Source organism: Mollisia scopiformis (genome assembly GCF_001500285.1).
Source record: "Mollisia scopiformis unplaced genomic scaffold LY89scaffold_2, whole genome shotgun sequence".
In the NCBI taxonomy this organism is placed as follows: Eukaryota; Fungi; Ascomycota; class Leotiomycetes; order Helotiales; family Mollisiaceae; genus Mollisia; species Mollisia scopiformis.
The window spans coordinates 1,545,679-1,561,711 of NW_017263582.1; the positions used below are offsets into that span (position 1 = coordinate 1,545,679).

General features: G+C 48.5%; 7 protein-coding genes across 7 annotated transcripts; 4 read left to right on the forward strand and 3 right to left on the reverse strand.

The window, feature by feature from the left end:
• Positions 1-200: 200 nt before the first annotated feature.
• On the reverse strand, positions 201-2,580 carry LY89DRAFT_635790 (GMC oxidoreductase). The gene is made up of 2 exons (XM_018211458.1): positions 2,192-2,580; positions 201-2,115 (listed from the first exon to the last, which is right to left on the reverse strand). Exons 1-2 carry the CDS (start codon positions 2,288-2,290, stop codon positions 397-399), a joined length of 1,818 nt encoding a protein of 605 aa, XP_018077850.1. The 5' UTR covers positions 2,291-2,580; the 3' UTR covers positions 201-396.
• A 989-nt stretch (positions 2,581-3,569) lies between these two features.
• On the forward strand, positions 3,570-4,169 carry LY89DRAFT_728241 (Isochorismatase hydrolase; the record flags this gene model as incomplete). The annotated part of the gene is made up of 2 exons (XM_018219247.1): positions 3,570-3,775; positions 3,890-4,169. 2 exons carry the CDS (start codon positions 3,570-3,572, stop codon positions 4,167-4,169), a joined length of 486 nt encoding a protein of 161 aa, XP_018077851.1.
• A 298-nt stretch (positions 4,170-4,467) lies between these two features.
• Positions 4,468-6,505, forward strand: LY89DRAFT_713942 (uncharacterized protein). Its single transcript, XM_018218091.1, has 4 exons — positions 4,468-5,355; positions 5,407-5,524; positions 5,574-5,635; positions 5,695-6,505. Exons 1-4 carry the CDS (start codon positions 4,815-4,817, stop codon positions 6,051-6,053), a joined length of 1,080 nt encoding a protein of 359 aa, XP_018077852.1. The 5' UTR covers positions 4,468-4,814; the 3' UTR covers positions 6,054-6,505.
• On the reverse strand, positions 6,204-6,914 carry LY89DRAFT_184010 (uncharacterized protein). Its single transcript, XM_018205642.1, has one exon. The coding sequence runs from the start codon at positions 6,711-6,713 to the stop codon at positions 6,354-6,356; it is 360 nt and encodes a 119-aa protein (XP_018077853.1). The 5' UTR covers positions 6,714-6,914; the 3' UTR covers positions 6,204-6,353.
• A 507-nt stretch (positions 6,915-7,421) lies between these two features.
• Positions 7,422-8,943, forward strand: LY89DRAFT_574453 (fumarate hydratase; the record flags this gene model as incomplete). The annotated part of the gene is made up of 3 exons (XM_018208743.1): positions 7,422-7,620; positions 7,676-8,699; positions 8,751-8,943. The coding sequence occupies 3 exons, from the start codon at positions 7,422-7,424 to the stop codon at positions 8,941-8,943; spliced, it is 1,416 nt and encodes a 471-aa protein (XP_018077854.1).
• Positions 8,944-10,619: 1,676 nt separating this feature from the next.
• Positions 10,620-11,303, forward strand: LY89DRAFT_184039 (uncharacterized protein). Its single transcript, XM_018205643.1, has 2 exons — positions 10,620-11,241; positions 11,296-11,303. The coding sequence occupies exon 1, from the start codon at positions 10,794-10,796 to the stop codon at positions 11,133-11,135; it is 342 nt and encodes a 113-aa protein (XP_018077855.1). The 5' UTR covers positions 10,620-10,793; the 3' UTR covers positions 11,136-11,241; positions 11,296-11,303.
• Positions 11,304-15,162: 3,859 nt separating this feature from the next.
• LY89DRAFT_184077 (uncharacterized protein) lies at positions 15,163-16,028 on the reverse strand. Its single transcript, XM_018205648.1, has one exon. It carries the CDS (start codon positions 15,851-15,853, stop codon positions 15,383-15,385), a length of 471 nt encoding a protein of 156 aa, XP_018077856.1. The 5' UTR covers positions 15,854-16,028; the 3' UTR covers positions 15,163-15,382.
• Between the last annotated feature and the right edge of the window lie 5 nt (positions 16,029-16,033).

Consider the following 16,033-nt stretch of genomic DNA (forward strand, 5'->3'; position numbering starts at 1 on the left):
GTATATTCTCAACATGATTAGCGTGGTTTGGACGATTCAACGTTAATGTATCAATGCTTCCTTACCACTTCACTTGGACACCCTTCACAACCTTTGCGCTCTTCTTATCCTTCTTTCCATCATGATGATCAAGCGCGCCAGTCCTTCAAACCGAGCGGGGCCATACGAAAGTCTGGTTCTATCATTAACATGATTCCTTTATTCGTATCCTCAATATCTTCCGTATGTACAAATGTCTGGAGGCTCTAATCTGCTTGCGCTAACACAAAATCACAGCATCCATTTGGTGCCTAGATTCCAGAGTCTGGAGTAAATCGTCGTTAGAAAGCCTATCTACCCTCATACAGTCATTCCGTCATTCCGTCATGTCCTCAATCGTCCTTCTAAATACCGAAACTACGATCTCCCAGCATCGATGATAATTTCCGCCGCCATTTCAGCAATTCCATAAACAGCAGTCTGCATATGTGCAGAGATCAGCACAGGAATGATACTGGCATCGACGACTCGGAGGTTTGTGGTTCCATAGACCTTCAGCTGTGGATCTACAACTCCTCCTTTTCGTTTTGGAAGCATGGCACATGTTCCGACTGGATGATATATGGTGAGAGTGGTGTTGAGCGCGAACTCCCTCCATTCTGCATCGGTGTTCACAACATCGAGGCCTGGTTCATATTCGGACACCCACACATCTCGGAGCGGAGGAATCAATGCTATCTGGCGGGCTTTCTTGATCGCTACAATGGCAGCTTGGAGATCATACTCATTGCTGAAGTACCTTGGATCGATGAGGGGCTTGCCAAGAGGATTAGTCGCATTGACGTGGACAGTTCCACGACTTAGAGGATGCATAACGACTGCGATAAGAGAGAAGAAGCCTTTTCCATACAGGGTCGTATTGACAGCTGGGTATCCCTTGACGCCTGTATAGCCGTCGCTCATGATGACCTCAAGTTGAGGAATTGTGTCATCATACATCCACTCAAGCTTTTTCTTTTCGGCAGGATGCGTCGAATTCCCAACAGCAGCTTTAGCAAGCTCAATGAGGTAAGAATCATTGCCGGTGGCTTGATTCCAGGTCTGGAACGTGTATGCACTTCCCGTGTAGTCATACTGGGAGTACTTGCCCTCGAACCATAACTGAAGTTGCTCAGCAGCATATGTTGCGTTATACCTGAACGCATCTATGGATGTATAGTTGTCCTTGAGTTGGTACGAGCTTTGTATCCGAATATGGTCTTGGAGATTCTCGCCCACTCCTGCGAGGTCAATGAGCTGCTCAACACCAGCGTTGCCAAGGACTGTTTTGTTTCCAATACCAGAGAGCTCCAGTAGACCAGGACTACCAAATGAACCAGCGGAGAGAATCACCTCACGAGAAGCTGAGATGAAAGTTCCATCGGCCAAAGTGACACCAGTCGCTTGATATGCTCCACGCACTTTCGTCATGTTGACTTTGACTACTGTCTCTTCAGTCATAACTACTAGGTTCGAGCCTGCGAGGGGAAGGTATCCATTGACACTGTATGAACGATTGTAGTGCGTTGGGTCAATACTACTCGACGAGTATGAAACACCAAGACTGTTGCCACCAAGATACTCTTTGTTGGTTTCTATTCCGAGGCTGTTGAGTACAGGAACCCATCCGTCCTGGTGGGCAGGAATGTACCGATTGATAGTTCCTCGGACAGGACCATCGGTGTTAACTCCAGCATCTCCATACCACTCAGAATTCGCACTGGTGAAGTTTTCCGACTTATCCATCATGGCCAGCATTGTAGTGAAGTTCCAGCCATGGTTACCTACCTCTTCCCATCCATCATACTCCTTCACCGTAGACCTATCATAGGTCAAAAGATTCAGTGCAGACGATCCGCCTAGGACTTTGCCTCTGTTTTGCGCAAAGATTCTGTTTTTGGCATTTACTTGAGGTACTGTCGTGAAGTTCCAATCGTATATCGTCCCAAGGGTCGATCCTTTCTTCCCAGGGACATTAATACCAAGCTCGTCAGGAGCTGCCGGTCCAGCTTCGATGACAAGAATCTTTGAATCTGGTAGACCTTGGCTGAGCCGCGTTGACAGTGCAACTCCAGCCGTTCCACCCCCGACGACGATCTTTTGAACAGTCAGACGATATTTTCTCCAGGTTTAAAGCATGGGACAGGTCAAATCTCATCCCATTAACACCTACATAATCGTACTCAGCTGAAGCTGTCCTCCTTGTTGCTCCGAAAGAGCCAGCAGTGTAGAGGCATATGCCGAGCAGTATTGTTCTGACACCGAACATCATGTCTGTATTGCGGGACAAGAAACTGTTGCCCAGGGCAATCTCTTTCCACTCCACCGAGTTCTGGGAATACAATTCTCAAACACTTAGATCGGAGGATAGTCAGCCTCGAGACAATGTACAACCACGATGTTCACTGGACGGCAAAATGGACCAGGTCTTTCAATCTCCAAAGCTGTACAAGCTGGCTACGACGTGCAAGATAGAGACTGCAGCAGCGCCGCAGCTCTTCAACGATTTCTCAACGACCAGCCAAGAGGAGCGGGGCTTATCAAGAACAGTAGCCAACTCCGATTGCTCAAAGTCCACTGCAAGCTGTAGGGATCGTCATTTTCCTGATGCGGGGTTGTCCTTCTCATTGGGACCTGACTTTTAAGGTCTAGTATATGCTCTCAAAAATAACGAAGATCCAGGGACGAATAATTTAGATCCGATTTTTGCATTTTTTAGAAGTTTTCATTCGTACGTCTACTGCCCTGCTGCTCGGTACCAAACTTATGTAGCAAGTCGGCCTGGACTCTGCATAAGGACAGCTAACCGATGCTGACAGCAGCAATCTGCAGGCCTTCAACGGATTTGACATTCAGCCTGGGACGTCGTCCCTGCTCCTCCCCGAGATCCGCCACTGAAGATCTATCCTCGCGGAAGATAGTGTCTTGTAGCGAATTGGTCGGTGAGCTGGCAGACCGCTCTCTGATGCAAATCACATGGTAAGGCTTGGCGTTAGTCTTCGGCCTGGGATCGCTGAAGCCTCAAGGAACAAAATTGATTCGATACCTACACACAACCAAGCGAGTTGTCGAGTTGACCAACAGGGCGGTCCCGAAGAATAAGATGGTCTGAAATGGCGCATGACGCAGGCGAGGCAAAGCACTTCTCCGGGTCGTCCCTTGCATGTAGAAAGGGATCCAACCACACCCATTTCCCCTAGTGGGTCTCCTTCCTCTCTTTCAAGCCATCTTGAGAGTCCTTTCTAGATCGACGTTCTGCGAGAAGAGAAATATTGAAGGCATCTCAATGAGTAGGTGGAAAGACGCTGTCGAGATATCGCAGAAAGACACTTTAATCTCAGGTAAGACGGAATTAAGAGGTGATAATACTCGCTCGAATCCGAGATCCACCGTATCCACTACAAGGACTTAACAGATGGAGTTAAACAGAATGAAGGGAAATATCTTCAAGTATAAAGATTCAGTCGAGAAGTAGCAAACTTCCTGGCTCAGAAACATCCTTCTGCATTCTCTTTTTCACTCCTACTTCAGCAATCCGACTCGCCTCAGCGATGGCACGGCCAATCAACAAGAGTCAAGCTGCCTTCCTCCTTCTAGACTACCAGAATATGGTCATCAAAAGAGCGAACGCTTCGGAATCTTTTGTCACAAATGCAGCCAGGACGATTGCGACTGGTCGCGAGAATGGTCTTCCTGTTGTTCACTGTCGAAGCGCGTTCCAAGGCTCAGAGTTTGCAGACGTCCCTTCAACTAATCTGTAATTCTCACAAATGAAAAAAAATCCTGCATTTGTCGAAGCATACGGGATTGACCATCCTCTATCTCAATTTGCGCCTCAGCTTTCCCCTCAAGATGGCGACAAGGTCTACAGAAAGACTCGAGTAGGCCACTTCTTAGCTAGTCCTTCGACTTCCATGCACACAGACTTGCAAGACAAAGGTATCAATACCTTGATAATCGGTGGTCTGGTTACTCAAGGCGCTGTGCTCACGACTGTTCGAGAAGCTGCGGATTTGGATTATTGCATATATGTCGTCGAGGATATGTGTCTGGACTTCGATGCAGAAGTTCATCGTGTTTTGATGGAAAAAGTGTTTCCGAGGCAGGCATATGTGATCAAGAGCGAGGATCTCGATGGCCTTCTCAAGTGATGGATTTGCAAGGATGGAACGATTGATTCTCGGGGTTTGAAACAATGATAGTGATAGGCGTCGAACAGTCTGGGGAAGGAAAGGTCATCCCGAAATGTTCTTTAGCGAATCATGCCTACACCATATTGTTGGCTGTCATTCGTCAAGGTTGGAATCCTGCGCTGTGGTCACTATGCGCAATCTTGGAACGCGATTGGATGGCGTCCCCAAAACAGAAAATGATGAACGAGCGGAACCTGTTATGTTTTAGGGCAAAAAAAACCCGGAAGCCAAGTGCCTTCCCCGGGCTGGGCCCTGTCTGTGCTTCCTAGCCATCCTCAATATGCATCAAAAGAACTGGGGTATCTTCATCTTAAAGTCACCAAAGCGACTGTCACGGGGAATTGAAATCTAGTTGCGACGTTTTGGGTGAGAGGGTTAGGTAAACGATCCCTTCGTTTCCATTTCTTACTCTAAGAGCTTCATATCCTTCATAGCCTCTTCTTAATCCACATTCATTCATGAGCAAATAGCTCGGCAAGATCCCCACATCAACCCTAAATCTTTACTCACTTGGCACTTCTTGGAGTATCTTCGGATGAGTTGGTTGAGGGCTCACGTCGATCCACATACTGTTAAGACGAACCTTAATTCTAAGACACTGTCATGTCTGGGCTCGCCGACAACAACAATCTTCCACGTAACCAAGATGTAGGGCCCGTCCTCATGGCTGTAACTGGAATCTTCGCCGGTCTGGTCCTCATAACAACCTCTTGTCGAGTATACGTTCGTATCATGAGCCGCGTCTTTGGCTGGGACGATGCAATGATATTAGTCACTGTCGCCTTTGCACTCGCAAGACTGGCTGTCGAAATCAAGCAGTCACAACATGGGAATGGGAAGCACAGAGTTTATCTTTCGACGTACGACTATATGATGATTAACATGTGGGGATGGTATGCTCAGGTCTTCCTGTTCGCGGCAGTCGCATGCTTGAAGGTCTCAATCGGTTTCCTGATCCTTCGCATTAAAGATACCAAGACGTTCAAGATCTTGGTTTATACGTTAATGGCTGGAGTGTGCTTCACCAACTTTGGAGTTGTGATCATTTTGTTGGCTGAATGCAAACCCGCTGGATTCTGGAGGGGCAGTGCTGCGAAATGTTGGCCAGATAAGATCCGCATATATTCTATTTATGCCACAATAGGTACGTCTGAGTGGCATATGTCAAGCTCTGACTGACTTTGAAATCGTATAGCTTTCTCGGTCACAACAGATCTCTTTCTATCGATCCTTCCACTCTTCATCGTTTGGCGAGTACGAATACCATTGCGAACCAAAATTTCAGTGTGCTGCTTGATGAGCTTAGGCCTCTTGTATGGAAATCATCTTTACTGGAAGATTCTTTTTGCTAACTATGCGTAGGGCCACTGGCTTTGGCATCGCCCGAGCAGCTTCTCTCAGTATAATGACAACTGATCTTAGCTGTAAGCGCAGTTTCCATAACCGACCACCCACAAATCGCAGATGTCTGACTTGTGAATAGGGATGTACTGTATTGCGGCACTTTGGTCCAACCTGGAATTGTTCCTCGGCATTGTTTGCGCCAATCTTGCCATCGCTCGATCTACCTACAGCTATATCTTTGGTCGTAAAGAAACGCCGCAAAACGACTCTTACCATAGTCCTTCATCGCCAGTGCCGTCTTCACATTCAAGGTTCACGAATAGGAAGCCTTCTAGAGATGAATTCGAAACCAGGAAAACTGCAGAAGAATCGAGATTCAGAGCCCCATCGGAGTCTAGGAGCGCCCGTAGCGATATTCCATTGGTCATACAGAAGACGGCTGAATTTGAAATATCTTTTGAGGAAGAGGAGATGAAAATTGATCGCCAAGGAGGCTGAAGTCAAATTCAGCATCATCAATGATTCAAAACCATATGGGAATGCCATGACGCATTTACCAACTCAGAGTGGTACTGGCCCGACATCATGAGCAAAACATGATTGCAAAGTCATTGCGCGGAGGCTACCATCCAGATTACAACAGAGAAGTACAGAGCCTTACGATCATCAGCATTTTGGGAACGCTAAGGCTGTTTGAGGGAGAAGAACCAGTCGAGTTAATAAAATAAGAAAAATCTACGATAAGGAAAGGAGACAAATGGGCACCAGAGCTGTTGTTCTGGCTAGCGTCTGATCGAATCATTTTTGCCCTGGGGAAATAGTCTCAGGTGCAAGAGAGAATGAATATAAGTTGGGTGGATGAAGACCAGGCACAGAGACCTGAATCGTCTGAAAACCCTGAATCTGTAGCGAAACCAGCGCGAATAGCGCATATTGCGCCGAACGCGCTGGGTGCGCTGGTTGCGCTGGTTGCGCTGGTTGCGCTGGTTGCGCTGGATGCGCTGGATGCGCAAATCGCGTGGAAAACACTGCTGAAAGAGAAGCTTGAGTCTTGAAATTATTTGTGAACCATTCAGTTATAGCATACCTATTTACTTGCTCAAAGTGGAAAAGAGAGATTGAGTTCCATAACATTCTTGAAAACTGGCACTGAAACATAATCCAAAGTGGAACTCGATGAAGATAATAATTTGAAAAGACTTGATTTTGCGCTCACCAGGCTCTTAGCTTCTCTTGATCTTAAGATACTTTGCTCAATGATATGAAGCCGTTAATGGTACACTAGTCCTTTTGAAGCTTCCATAGTGCCTTCTTTCGAGTCCAGTTTTGGAGAAATTCTTTGTCAATATCAAATTCCTCCCATTCACCAATTTGTCTTCAATTGCTCGACGTCAAAATTGGAGGGATCGGATCTCGTTCCGGCTTTCTCCGTTCGGCAGCGGCGCGTTTCCGACCTCAGCACTTTTTTCCTATTATTGACTTACGCCGTGCAATCTGACAGAGAACCATTCAGCAACCCATTGCAAATATCTCAGACCCTTCATCGACCTCAGACCTACCTTTGCGCCTTCAATTGGCCTATTCGACCCTTTGTTGACACTTTCCCGAGGTTCCCAACCCGCAATGACGCTTCGGTCGGCAAAAGGCGCCTTTGCAGCTCCGCTGTCAGCTGCTAGACCGAGGGCAACAGCTCATGCGGTTCTTCCTTCCTCATGCAGAGCATTCACAAGCAAACCTACGAAGCCTTCTTTCTATCCAGCATATACAAGCAGGCCTTGGTCTCATTCGTCCTTCTCGGCTACGTATAAAAGCTCCGAACGCCTACAATTCCGCAACTCGAGAAACTTCCACGCTACATCGTACAATATGGCAGAGACAAGAGCAGAGACAGATGCTTTTGGGGAGGTTCAAGTGCCGGCAGACAAGTACTGGGGCGCGCAGACTGAGAGATCTTTGGAGAACTTCAGAATCAATCAGCCACAAGACCGCATGCCTCCACCTATTATCAAAGCCTTCGGTATCCTGAAAGGCGCGGCAGCAACGGTTAATATGGGATTTGGCCTTGGTACGACAATCCCTACGAACTACATTTCGAAGAAGACAAGCTCACCATTGGACAGATCCTAAAGTTGGCAAAGCCATTCAACAAGCTGCGGCGGAGGTTGCGGACCTCAAGCTCATCGACCACTTCCCCCTCGTTGTCTGGCAGACTGGCTCTGGAACACAATCAAACATGAACGCAAACGAGGTCATCTCAAATAGAGCAATTGAGATTTTGGGAGGCACAATGGGTAGCAAGAAGCCTGTTCACCCAAACGATCATGTCAACATGAGCGCCTCCTCGAATGATACTTTCCCTACCGTTATGCACATTGCGGCTGTTCTTGAGATTGAGCACGAACTTATTCCTGCTATCAAGTCTCTCCGCGATGCGGTCCAGAAGAAGGTTGACGAATTCGAAGCCAAGAACATCATCAAGATTGGAAGAACACATTTGCAAGACGCAACGCCATTGACTCTTGCCCAAGAGTTCTCTGGATACGTAGCACAATTAGACTTCGGAATCAAACGTGTGGAGTCTTCGCTCCCTGACCTCCGACTGCTGGCACAAGGTGGAACTGCTGTTGGCACTGGTATCAATACCTTCAAGGGCTTTGCTGAGAAGATTGCGGAGGAAGTCACCAAGATGACTGGCACTGAATTCAAGACTGCCCCCAACAAGTTCGAGTCTTTGGCTGCTCACGATGCTATTGTACAGGCTTCTGGATCACTCAACACTCTTGCCTCATCACTTTTCAAGATTGCGCAGGACATCCGATATCTCGGCTCTGGACCTCGTTGCGGACTTGGTGAATTGGCCCTTCCTGAAAATGAGCCGGGAAGCAGTATCATGCCTGGCAAGGTTAACCCCACTCAATGTGAGGCCCTTACCATGGTATGTGCTCAAGTCATTGGTAACCACACTGCAACGACCATTGGTGGCATGAATGGACAGTTCGAATTGAACGTATTCAAGCCTTTGGTCATCCGAAACCTGTTACATAGCATCAGGATTCTCAGCGACGGGATGAGGAGCTTCGAGAAGAACTTGGTTGTTGGACTCAAGGCAAATGAGGAGAAGATTGCGAGCATTATGAAGGAATCGTAAGTTTCCCCACCTTCAAACTTATCTGCGCATATACTGATTCGAGAAAGTCTCATGCTGGTCACTTGCCTGAACCCAAAGATCGGATACGACATGGCAAGCAAAGTCGCCAAGAACGCCCATAAGAAGGGCTTAACACTAAAAGAATCGGCTATGGAGCTCAAGGCTTTGACCGAGGAAGAATTCGATGCACTTGTACGTCCGGAGTTGATGGTTGGTCCTGAGGACTACAAGGGTAAATAGAGGAGGTAAATAGAAAAGTTTCTTGCACATACATTTGGGACAAATTTTGGTGAGGAGTACTCATTGATCCCTTGACATAGTTGGGCATGAAATGAATGTTGTACGAATAAGCAAATACCTTCAATCAAGATCTCGATATTACCAAGTGACTGTCTCCTAGCATGAAAGTTACCACCATCTATTGAAGCAGGTTACTGGAAGTAGGGTAGACTTGCTCCAACCTTGCGAAGTCTGAGAATGGACAAACTTCAAGAGTCAACTGTACCGCCCGGTATTCAAACTAACCTCATTTTCCATCACTTTGCACTGCACGGTTTCTCAGTGTCGATAGTGACGACCTACATGCCCGAACTTCCGGAGGAGCTATTCTGAATAACCTAACAAACCATTCTTTCGATTTTCTGTTGACGTACATCCATGGCAGCGTAGCAGGAGGAAGAAAGCAATACCGACAGATGGAAAGTCTACCTTTTTAGAGCATTATGGAGACATCATGGGGCTGACCAAAATCTATACCAAAGTTCTCAATGACCACTAAGTCTTTGAGTCCATCGAATATCACACCCAAGGTAAGTTATATTACCGGATCAGTCTCGTTCCTTTCGGCAATTCCCCTTATATTAAATCCGCGTGTTTTATGATCCCGGTCCCAGCATTATGGGAGGTATTCCTTCTCCGGAAACTCACTTCTTTTTAGTTACATCATCTCACTGTCGCTCGGCATGGCTTGCGGTATTCCACTGGGTCGGTCATCAGACCATATGAATGAAGTTCGACACCAGGTCATTTCTCAGAGGACGTCGCCAGAGGATGACGGGTTGAGTAAATCAGAGAATTCCATCTCAGCTTGTCCAACATTCGTCTTTGATTCAATGTCCCATCCCATGATTAGACTTTGAGGTTTCAGGAAGTTCGAAACGCTTTAGATAATGTTCTTCAAGTGAATACCCCGCCTGTCATCGGACTTTTCCATATTGTTAGTGAATTTTCCCCGCTCTGCGGTTTTCGATCGAAGGCAGAGCGACATTGCGAGTCCTGAGGTTAGGACGAGAGTAGAAATTCGATATAGTGCTGCTGTGTATTTGTCTGAAGGTCGGATTAGTACTTTATACACTACGGCCCAATGTACCAAGGTGGGGTACGACGTAAGGATGAATGTGGTAGTTATTCGAATGGTGGTATGGTCGAGTCGTAATTGTGAAGCACAAACAAACTATGCCCTGGTGTTGAGCAAGCTTTATTTGCCATCTGCAGTCTTCTTGTCGATAACACACATTCACCACTCTTCAATGTCGGGTTTCAAGTCTTGAAGCGTGTTAACACTTTGAAAGTTTGGATATGAAATGATGCCAGACACCGACAAGTCGCGAGCGATTATCTTCCTCAAAAACTTCAAAAGATTTCCAGATATCGAGAAATCTGAGCCTCAAAATTGAATGCCCGGCATCCAATACACGACTAACAGCACAATCTCTAAATCCAAGCCAGACAAAGATCTTCATCCGCAAATCTAAATGGTGATCTCCAAAATAAAATCGCTGTATCGACAAAAGAGAGTAGAGAAAAGCAACGCTAAGTCCAAATTCTGCAACATGCAAGGTCTAGACATATCACGTTGAACTTGACACCGTGATACTTCTCAAGGCTTTTCGAATCTCTAAATAAGTTTTGCAGGTGGTCAGTCTTTTCGAGAACTCAAAAAACTTATTATCAACACCATTTAGTTATCCAGAGTTCGGGAATCCGTCCCTCTTTCTCCACAACAGCTAAGTGCCGCATCGGTTTTCAGGGTGGAAACATTTCTTCTTCCCAGCAAGAAGTCCCTTGCTCCTCACCCGAAAAAAAGGGAAATGTTTCTTGCTATCATGAAGCTCAACATACAAGGCTCTTACTCCCCGCCGTCTATGGCAAATACTATATACAGTCTCGTACTCGGACTTCTTTTCGTAAACCTACTACATAGGATCACGAGGAACCCATCCAAGCGGGACACGATTCGGCTTTCATCATCCAATGCCTTACTGGATTTACCTCCAGGTCACAAACTCCAAACCACCATCCTCAACCATCCACCTTCCTCCATCCCCATCCCCCAAAAATTCCAAACCAATCCACATCCTCGGTACCGCCAACCCGGTCTCGCTCTCCTCCTTCCCATCAATCAGTCGCTTCGGCCCGACACTAAATACTAAGCGACGAAATGACTCGCTAACCAACACCTTAGCATTTTAGCTTCGGGGTCTGCGATGGTCTGGACTCTGGATCCTGGGTTTTGGGTTTTGGGTTATAGCCGGAAAGGTTAGTTAGTTAGGGCATGGTTGTGAAGATCGGGACCTATGCTAATGTGACCCGGGTTCTTGGGATCGATGTTGGGGTTCGGGGTCTGGGTTTAGGTTTGGGTATTTGGAAGAGTGATGGATGGGAAGTTCAGGCGGATATTGGGGAGAGAGAGTGGACGGATTTCGATGGATGGATGAATGGGGTTATTGATCTTCCGGGGGAAGAAAATGATCGAGTCAACTTTCGGGATATGAAAAAAGATTCCAGGCATGAAACCTATGACAGCGGTGTGCCTGCTCCCCAACATCGCAGAATCAACATCACAACCCCAACTCCTCCCGGCGGCCATCCATCCTCACCCATGAAATTCCTCGCCGTCGGCACCTCGGGTCACACGGCTCCTCGCTCGCTGGCTCGCGGTAAAGTAAAAAGCAAAACTACACTCACTCGGGAGAGGGAGAAGCGCGATTATCACAGACAAGACATGATAACACGGACAACCGTTTGGGAGTTTCCGTGTCTCTGCCAGAGTGTGTAGATATTGAAAAGGCTCGGGTTAAAAAAACGCCCCTTCCGAAAGTGATGGATGGTGGATGGATGGATGGATGGGGGTTCGAGACAAGACAAGACAACCGTTGCTCGTAAAATGTGGAACAGAGGGACGGACGGACGGACGATCTGTGAAAGAATTTGGAATTGATAGGTCTAGATGGAGAGATGAACGGAATGGGGTCATGAACGTTCGATTTAACGGACGTTTTTTTTAAGGGTCTTGGAGGAAAAGAAAGGTTTTTGTCTCGGTACTGAGTTTGAAGTCTAGAAATGGTCGCTAGAAGACCTGCCTCAACATAGGGGCAAAGAGAAGAGAATATTTGAACTCGGCATTATGTGCCGGTTATTGCTCCTATCCATTGTAGTGTTTAGAAGTGAGAATTTGTGCTTCATGACAAGAATCCGGTAACCTTGGCTTTCCGTTGACGTTCACGCCAGTGGGATTCTCAAGAAGTGGCATCCGAAGGCTTGCTTTAGCGGCCCAGGGCTGAATGAAAATAAACTATTGGGCCCGCGACACCTGCACATGCGATGGATGTGATGGCTCTTCCAAAACGGCAAGAAGAGATCCTGGTCGACGATGTCTCTCGTGGTGGTTGAGAGGAAAAAGCAAAGAGAATCAGCGGGAGGCTTTCCTGAGCCAATGGAACGGGCATTTGCTTTGAGAGAGAAGGAGAGAAGTGGGGTCCAGAACTATGGACGGTTGCGTGAATTGACAAATCGAGGATGTGGATGGTGTGGCTGGATATGGATACTCTCCTAACGCCTGCCACCACCGCCGTCCCGCGTCGTCGTCCGTGCAAACGTTAATGACTCGAGATTCAATGATCTGATGCAGAGTTCGAAGCAGCAGAAGCAGATCAGGGGTCTTGTGATGGTATTGTACCAGTGCTCCGTAGTATAACGTCTCGAGATGATATCTCTCCATGGGTGTTGCTATGAATAGCACTTGCAATCTACACGTTTCCGTTCCGGCAAATATTGCCCCGTACTATCGTTCAAATCGATAACGTCCTTCAACTAACCGTCTTCAGATATGTCATTGTCTTGCCAAGCTTCGTGACAGAGACGTTGAACGGTCCTGGAGGATTCAATGGATAGGACTTGGTCCTCCGGTTGTCTTAGTCTCAGTCAATTGAGAAACAAGAGAGTTGGAAATATCCAGTCCACATCCTAGCACTTCGGTAACAGAGAAAGATGCGGGGAGGTTTACCACGACCGTTCTTGTGAAGCGGGTGGTTTGCTTGCTTCTTCAGGGGTCCGCCATTTCTCTCTCGCCAGGCTCACTCACTCACCTGCAGAGGCGGATAAACTGAAAGCCCCCCGGCAACGCCGCCACTGGCTCGTGGGAGAATCCGGAGGGTTGAGTAGCACAAGCGAGGGCCTTTGGATTCAGATTCTGCGGTCGCCCGCTGGATTGATTATCCTCTGGGTCGGAAGGCTTGACGAGACATTCCACCTGTTGTGCTGCCATACAGTACAGTACCCTATCCAACATATTCCAGACTTTGTTCCCCGAGAAAAAGAGTGCTGTACAACGGAACTGTTCTGTCCACCTCGACAATTCTTTAGGGAATCCAGTGGCCTGGAACTTCCTTCCCGTGTTCTATTCTTGTATCGCAATTTGGACTTCTCTTACTGGGGTTTCTCCGCATGGCATGCTGCATGTACCCTCCAGGGCCAGCATCTTGACCACTTATGGCTGAATCTTATCTCGATTCAAGCTTCGGTTGGGTTGGTATCTTCCCAGGCCTGAGAGGTCATGTTCCAGTACAGTACATGGCTGGCAAGCCCTCATGTCGAATTTGTGTCGTGCTTGGATGCTGGTGCATACAATGTGAGATATGGATTTGGAAGCAAGGGTCTCACACATTTCAGCCAAACCGGCTGCAGTTGGCTGATGGTGGAAACACCTCCCTCTAGTGCGGCTCTGTGGGCCCACCGGCATGTCACTCGTGCTGGCGTTTTGAAATGGAGAGGCGCTGAACTCGGGCGTTCGAGGTTGAGGCTATGGAGCAATATCGTACCTCGCACGATGCAGGAAGGGCGAGATGAGGCTCGAGTTAGAGTCTAGAACCTGGTTTTGAAGAACGATAAGGAGCTTTGTTTGGAGTGACCTCGATCCGTGCAATACTTTTGGGCTTTTCTGTGCACCCTCGGAACGCGGGCTTACTCCCGCTGCAGCTTGTCCCTCCTTCCCAGCCGTTCGGGTGTCCTCTGAACTCGCGTGGGTGCTGCTGTGCTCCGTCCTGCTGAATGCTTCGGCACGGCGCAGTATCGTCGGTGGTGGTATTGGGACTTCTAGAAGAATGCACATGTCATACTCCGAAGGTTGTGCTTACTCGGACCAGGACACATTCTGATGACACATCCCATTTTCTCGTCTATGCCTGCTTGCTTGCTTGCTTGCAACGCCGTGATCCTTCTCGTGTCAGTGATGGTTACAGTATCTGCGAGTGATAAGCACGATCCTGTCTGCTTGCCATTCTAATATCAGAAGCTCGAGTAAAGTGGCCGAATGTGGACAGGTCGCAATGAGCATCTGCAACTTGACGGAGCTGAGCTCGCTCTACCTTGCTCCTGCTCTACCTTAGGTTGAGGAAACTGGGTGAGTTCCGTACCCCACGAGCTCGCTTGGACTCAGGAGACCACTCAGCATCCGAGGACGCACGGCTGGGACCCTCGCCGGCACACCTCCAGCCACCCCGTGCTGAGGCAAGCATTATTGAAGCATGGCAGCGCGCGAGGGTCACAAAAGGCGGTCTGGCGCAGCGGGAAGTCGTGTTGTTGTGAGGTTTGGAGCGGAAGGGGCACGACGAAGGAGACGAAAGAGAGGGAAGAGCAGCAGCAGGGACGAGGGTGCGATGACAGGGTTACAGAGGTACTGTAGTCAGATACAGTAGGAGCAGGGCGTAAAATAAGGTAGGCTGATCAATGCCCGGTTCAGCATTTCGCAGCAGCGATGGCGTCCGAAGCGACGGTGGGCGTCGAAAAGAGGCGGCGAGCGTGGGAATGGCGCTGTGAGCTTAATGTCAGAAGCGGTCTTGGCGCCGCGGTCGTATTGCGTACTTGGGACCAATAACTCGTGCTAGGCCTGCGCGCTGGACTGGGGTTGAAGTGTATTGTTCTCGTCCCACGTCCAGTTCTAGTTCTAGACATCTGGGACATGTTTCTTGCTCCTTCTGATTAGCCTTACCGAACACTTACCACGCTCCGTTATACAAATCGTATATTGCCATCATAACGGTGTCCTTTTGTCCCACGGCATTGCACGAGACATTGTTTCTCGTACAGCACACCTCTCGTACTCCAGCGTCCGCACTGGCCGGTCCTGGTTGCCGAACACAGAGCAACTGTGCGCTGAGACCCTCTCACTCACTCTCACACGCAGCATGCCATGCCCATCTCAGCGTCTCCACTTTCCTGCTCAACTGATCTGGGCAAATCGTGCCTCCAAGCTTAAATGTCGGGATGGAAGGGGGTGGCGACTTCAAGGTTAACGGATGGCTTTGAAGCAGGGGGAGAGGAAGCGCATCACGAATCGACAGGCGAATGGCCAGGTCTAGAACATACCTACGAAAGGGGGGGTCGGGTCGAGTTCTAGTCTTCATTCGGGGATACTAGACGAATGAAATGCTGTCCGTTCGTGGCCCATGGAGAAGAGAATAGAGAGAAAGAGAGAAAGCAGACGCGGGACGACTTGCAGCAGAACAGACAGACAGACAGACAGACATGACTTGGTACAGCTTATCGTTCTCGTGGAGAGCGTGCATTTGCTGCTTTGAGGTTCTCGCAATTCAGGCCAACATAACCTTACCGTCTCACGAGCGCGCCAATAGACGACGAGCCATTTCGTGATTCTGTGCTTCTGCTTGCTTGCTTGCTGCTTTGCACCCTCTGGCTGTCCCATCCTCCTGCCCTGTACGCCTTCCCATGCAGTGGGCTGATGAAGGGTCGCTTTCGGCCCCTGTGGTGGTGCTTGGCATTGAGATCGCACCCTCGCACCCTCGCAGCCGGATCGTGTCGAGTCCTCCAGCATCTCCATGAAGATAATTTCCAGGCCGCATCGCAGCTGCATCGAATCTGGGATGGAGAGGATTTATTTATGGAACACCTTGGATCACAAGGCTGAAATAAGCTGTTCCTTACTCATGCTACGGTGATATGCATCGCGGCAGGAAGAGAGTGTGAGATGAGATGCCAGAACTGTCGTGCACCCGTGGGAGGGGAGCCAGCACGCACGAAACCTTACCGCAGG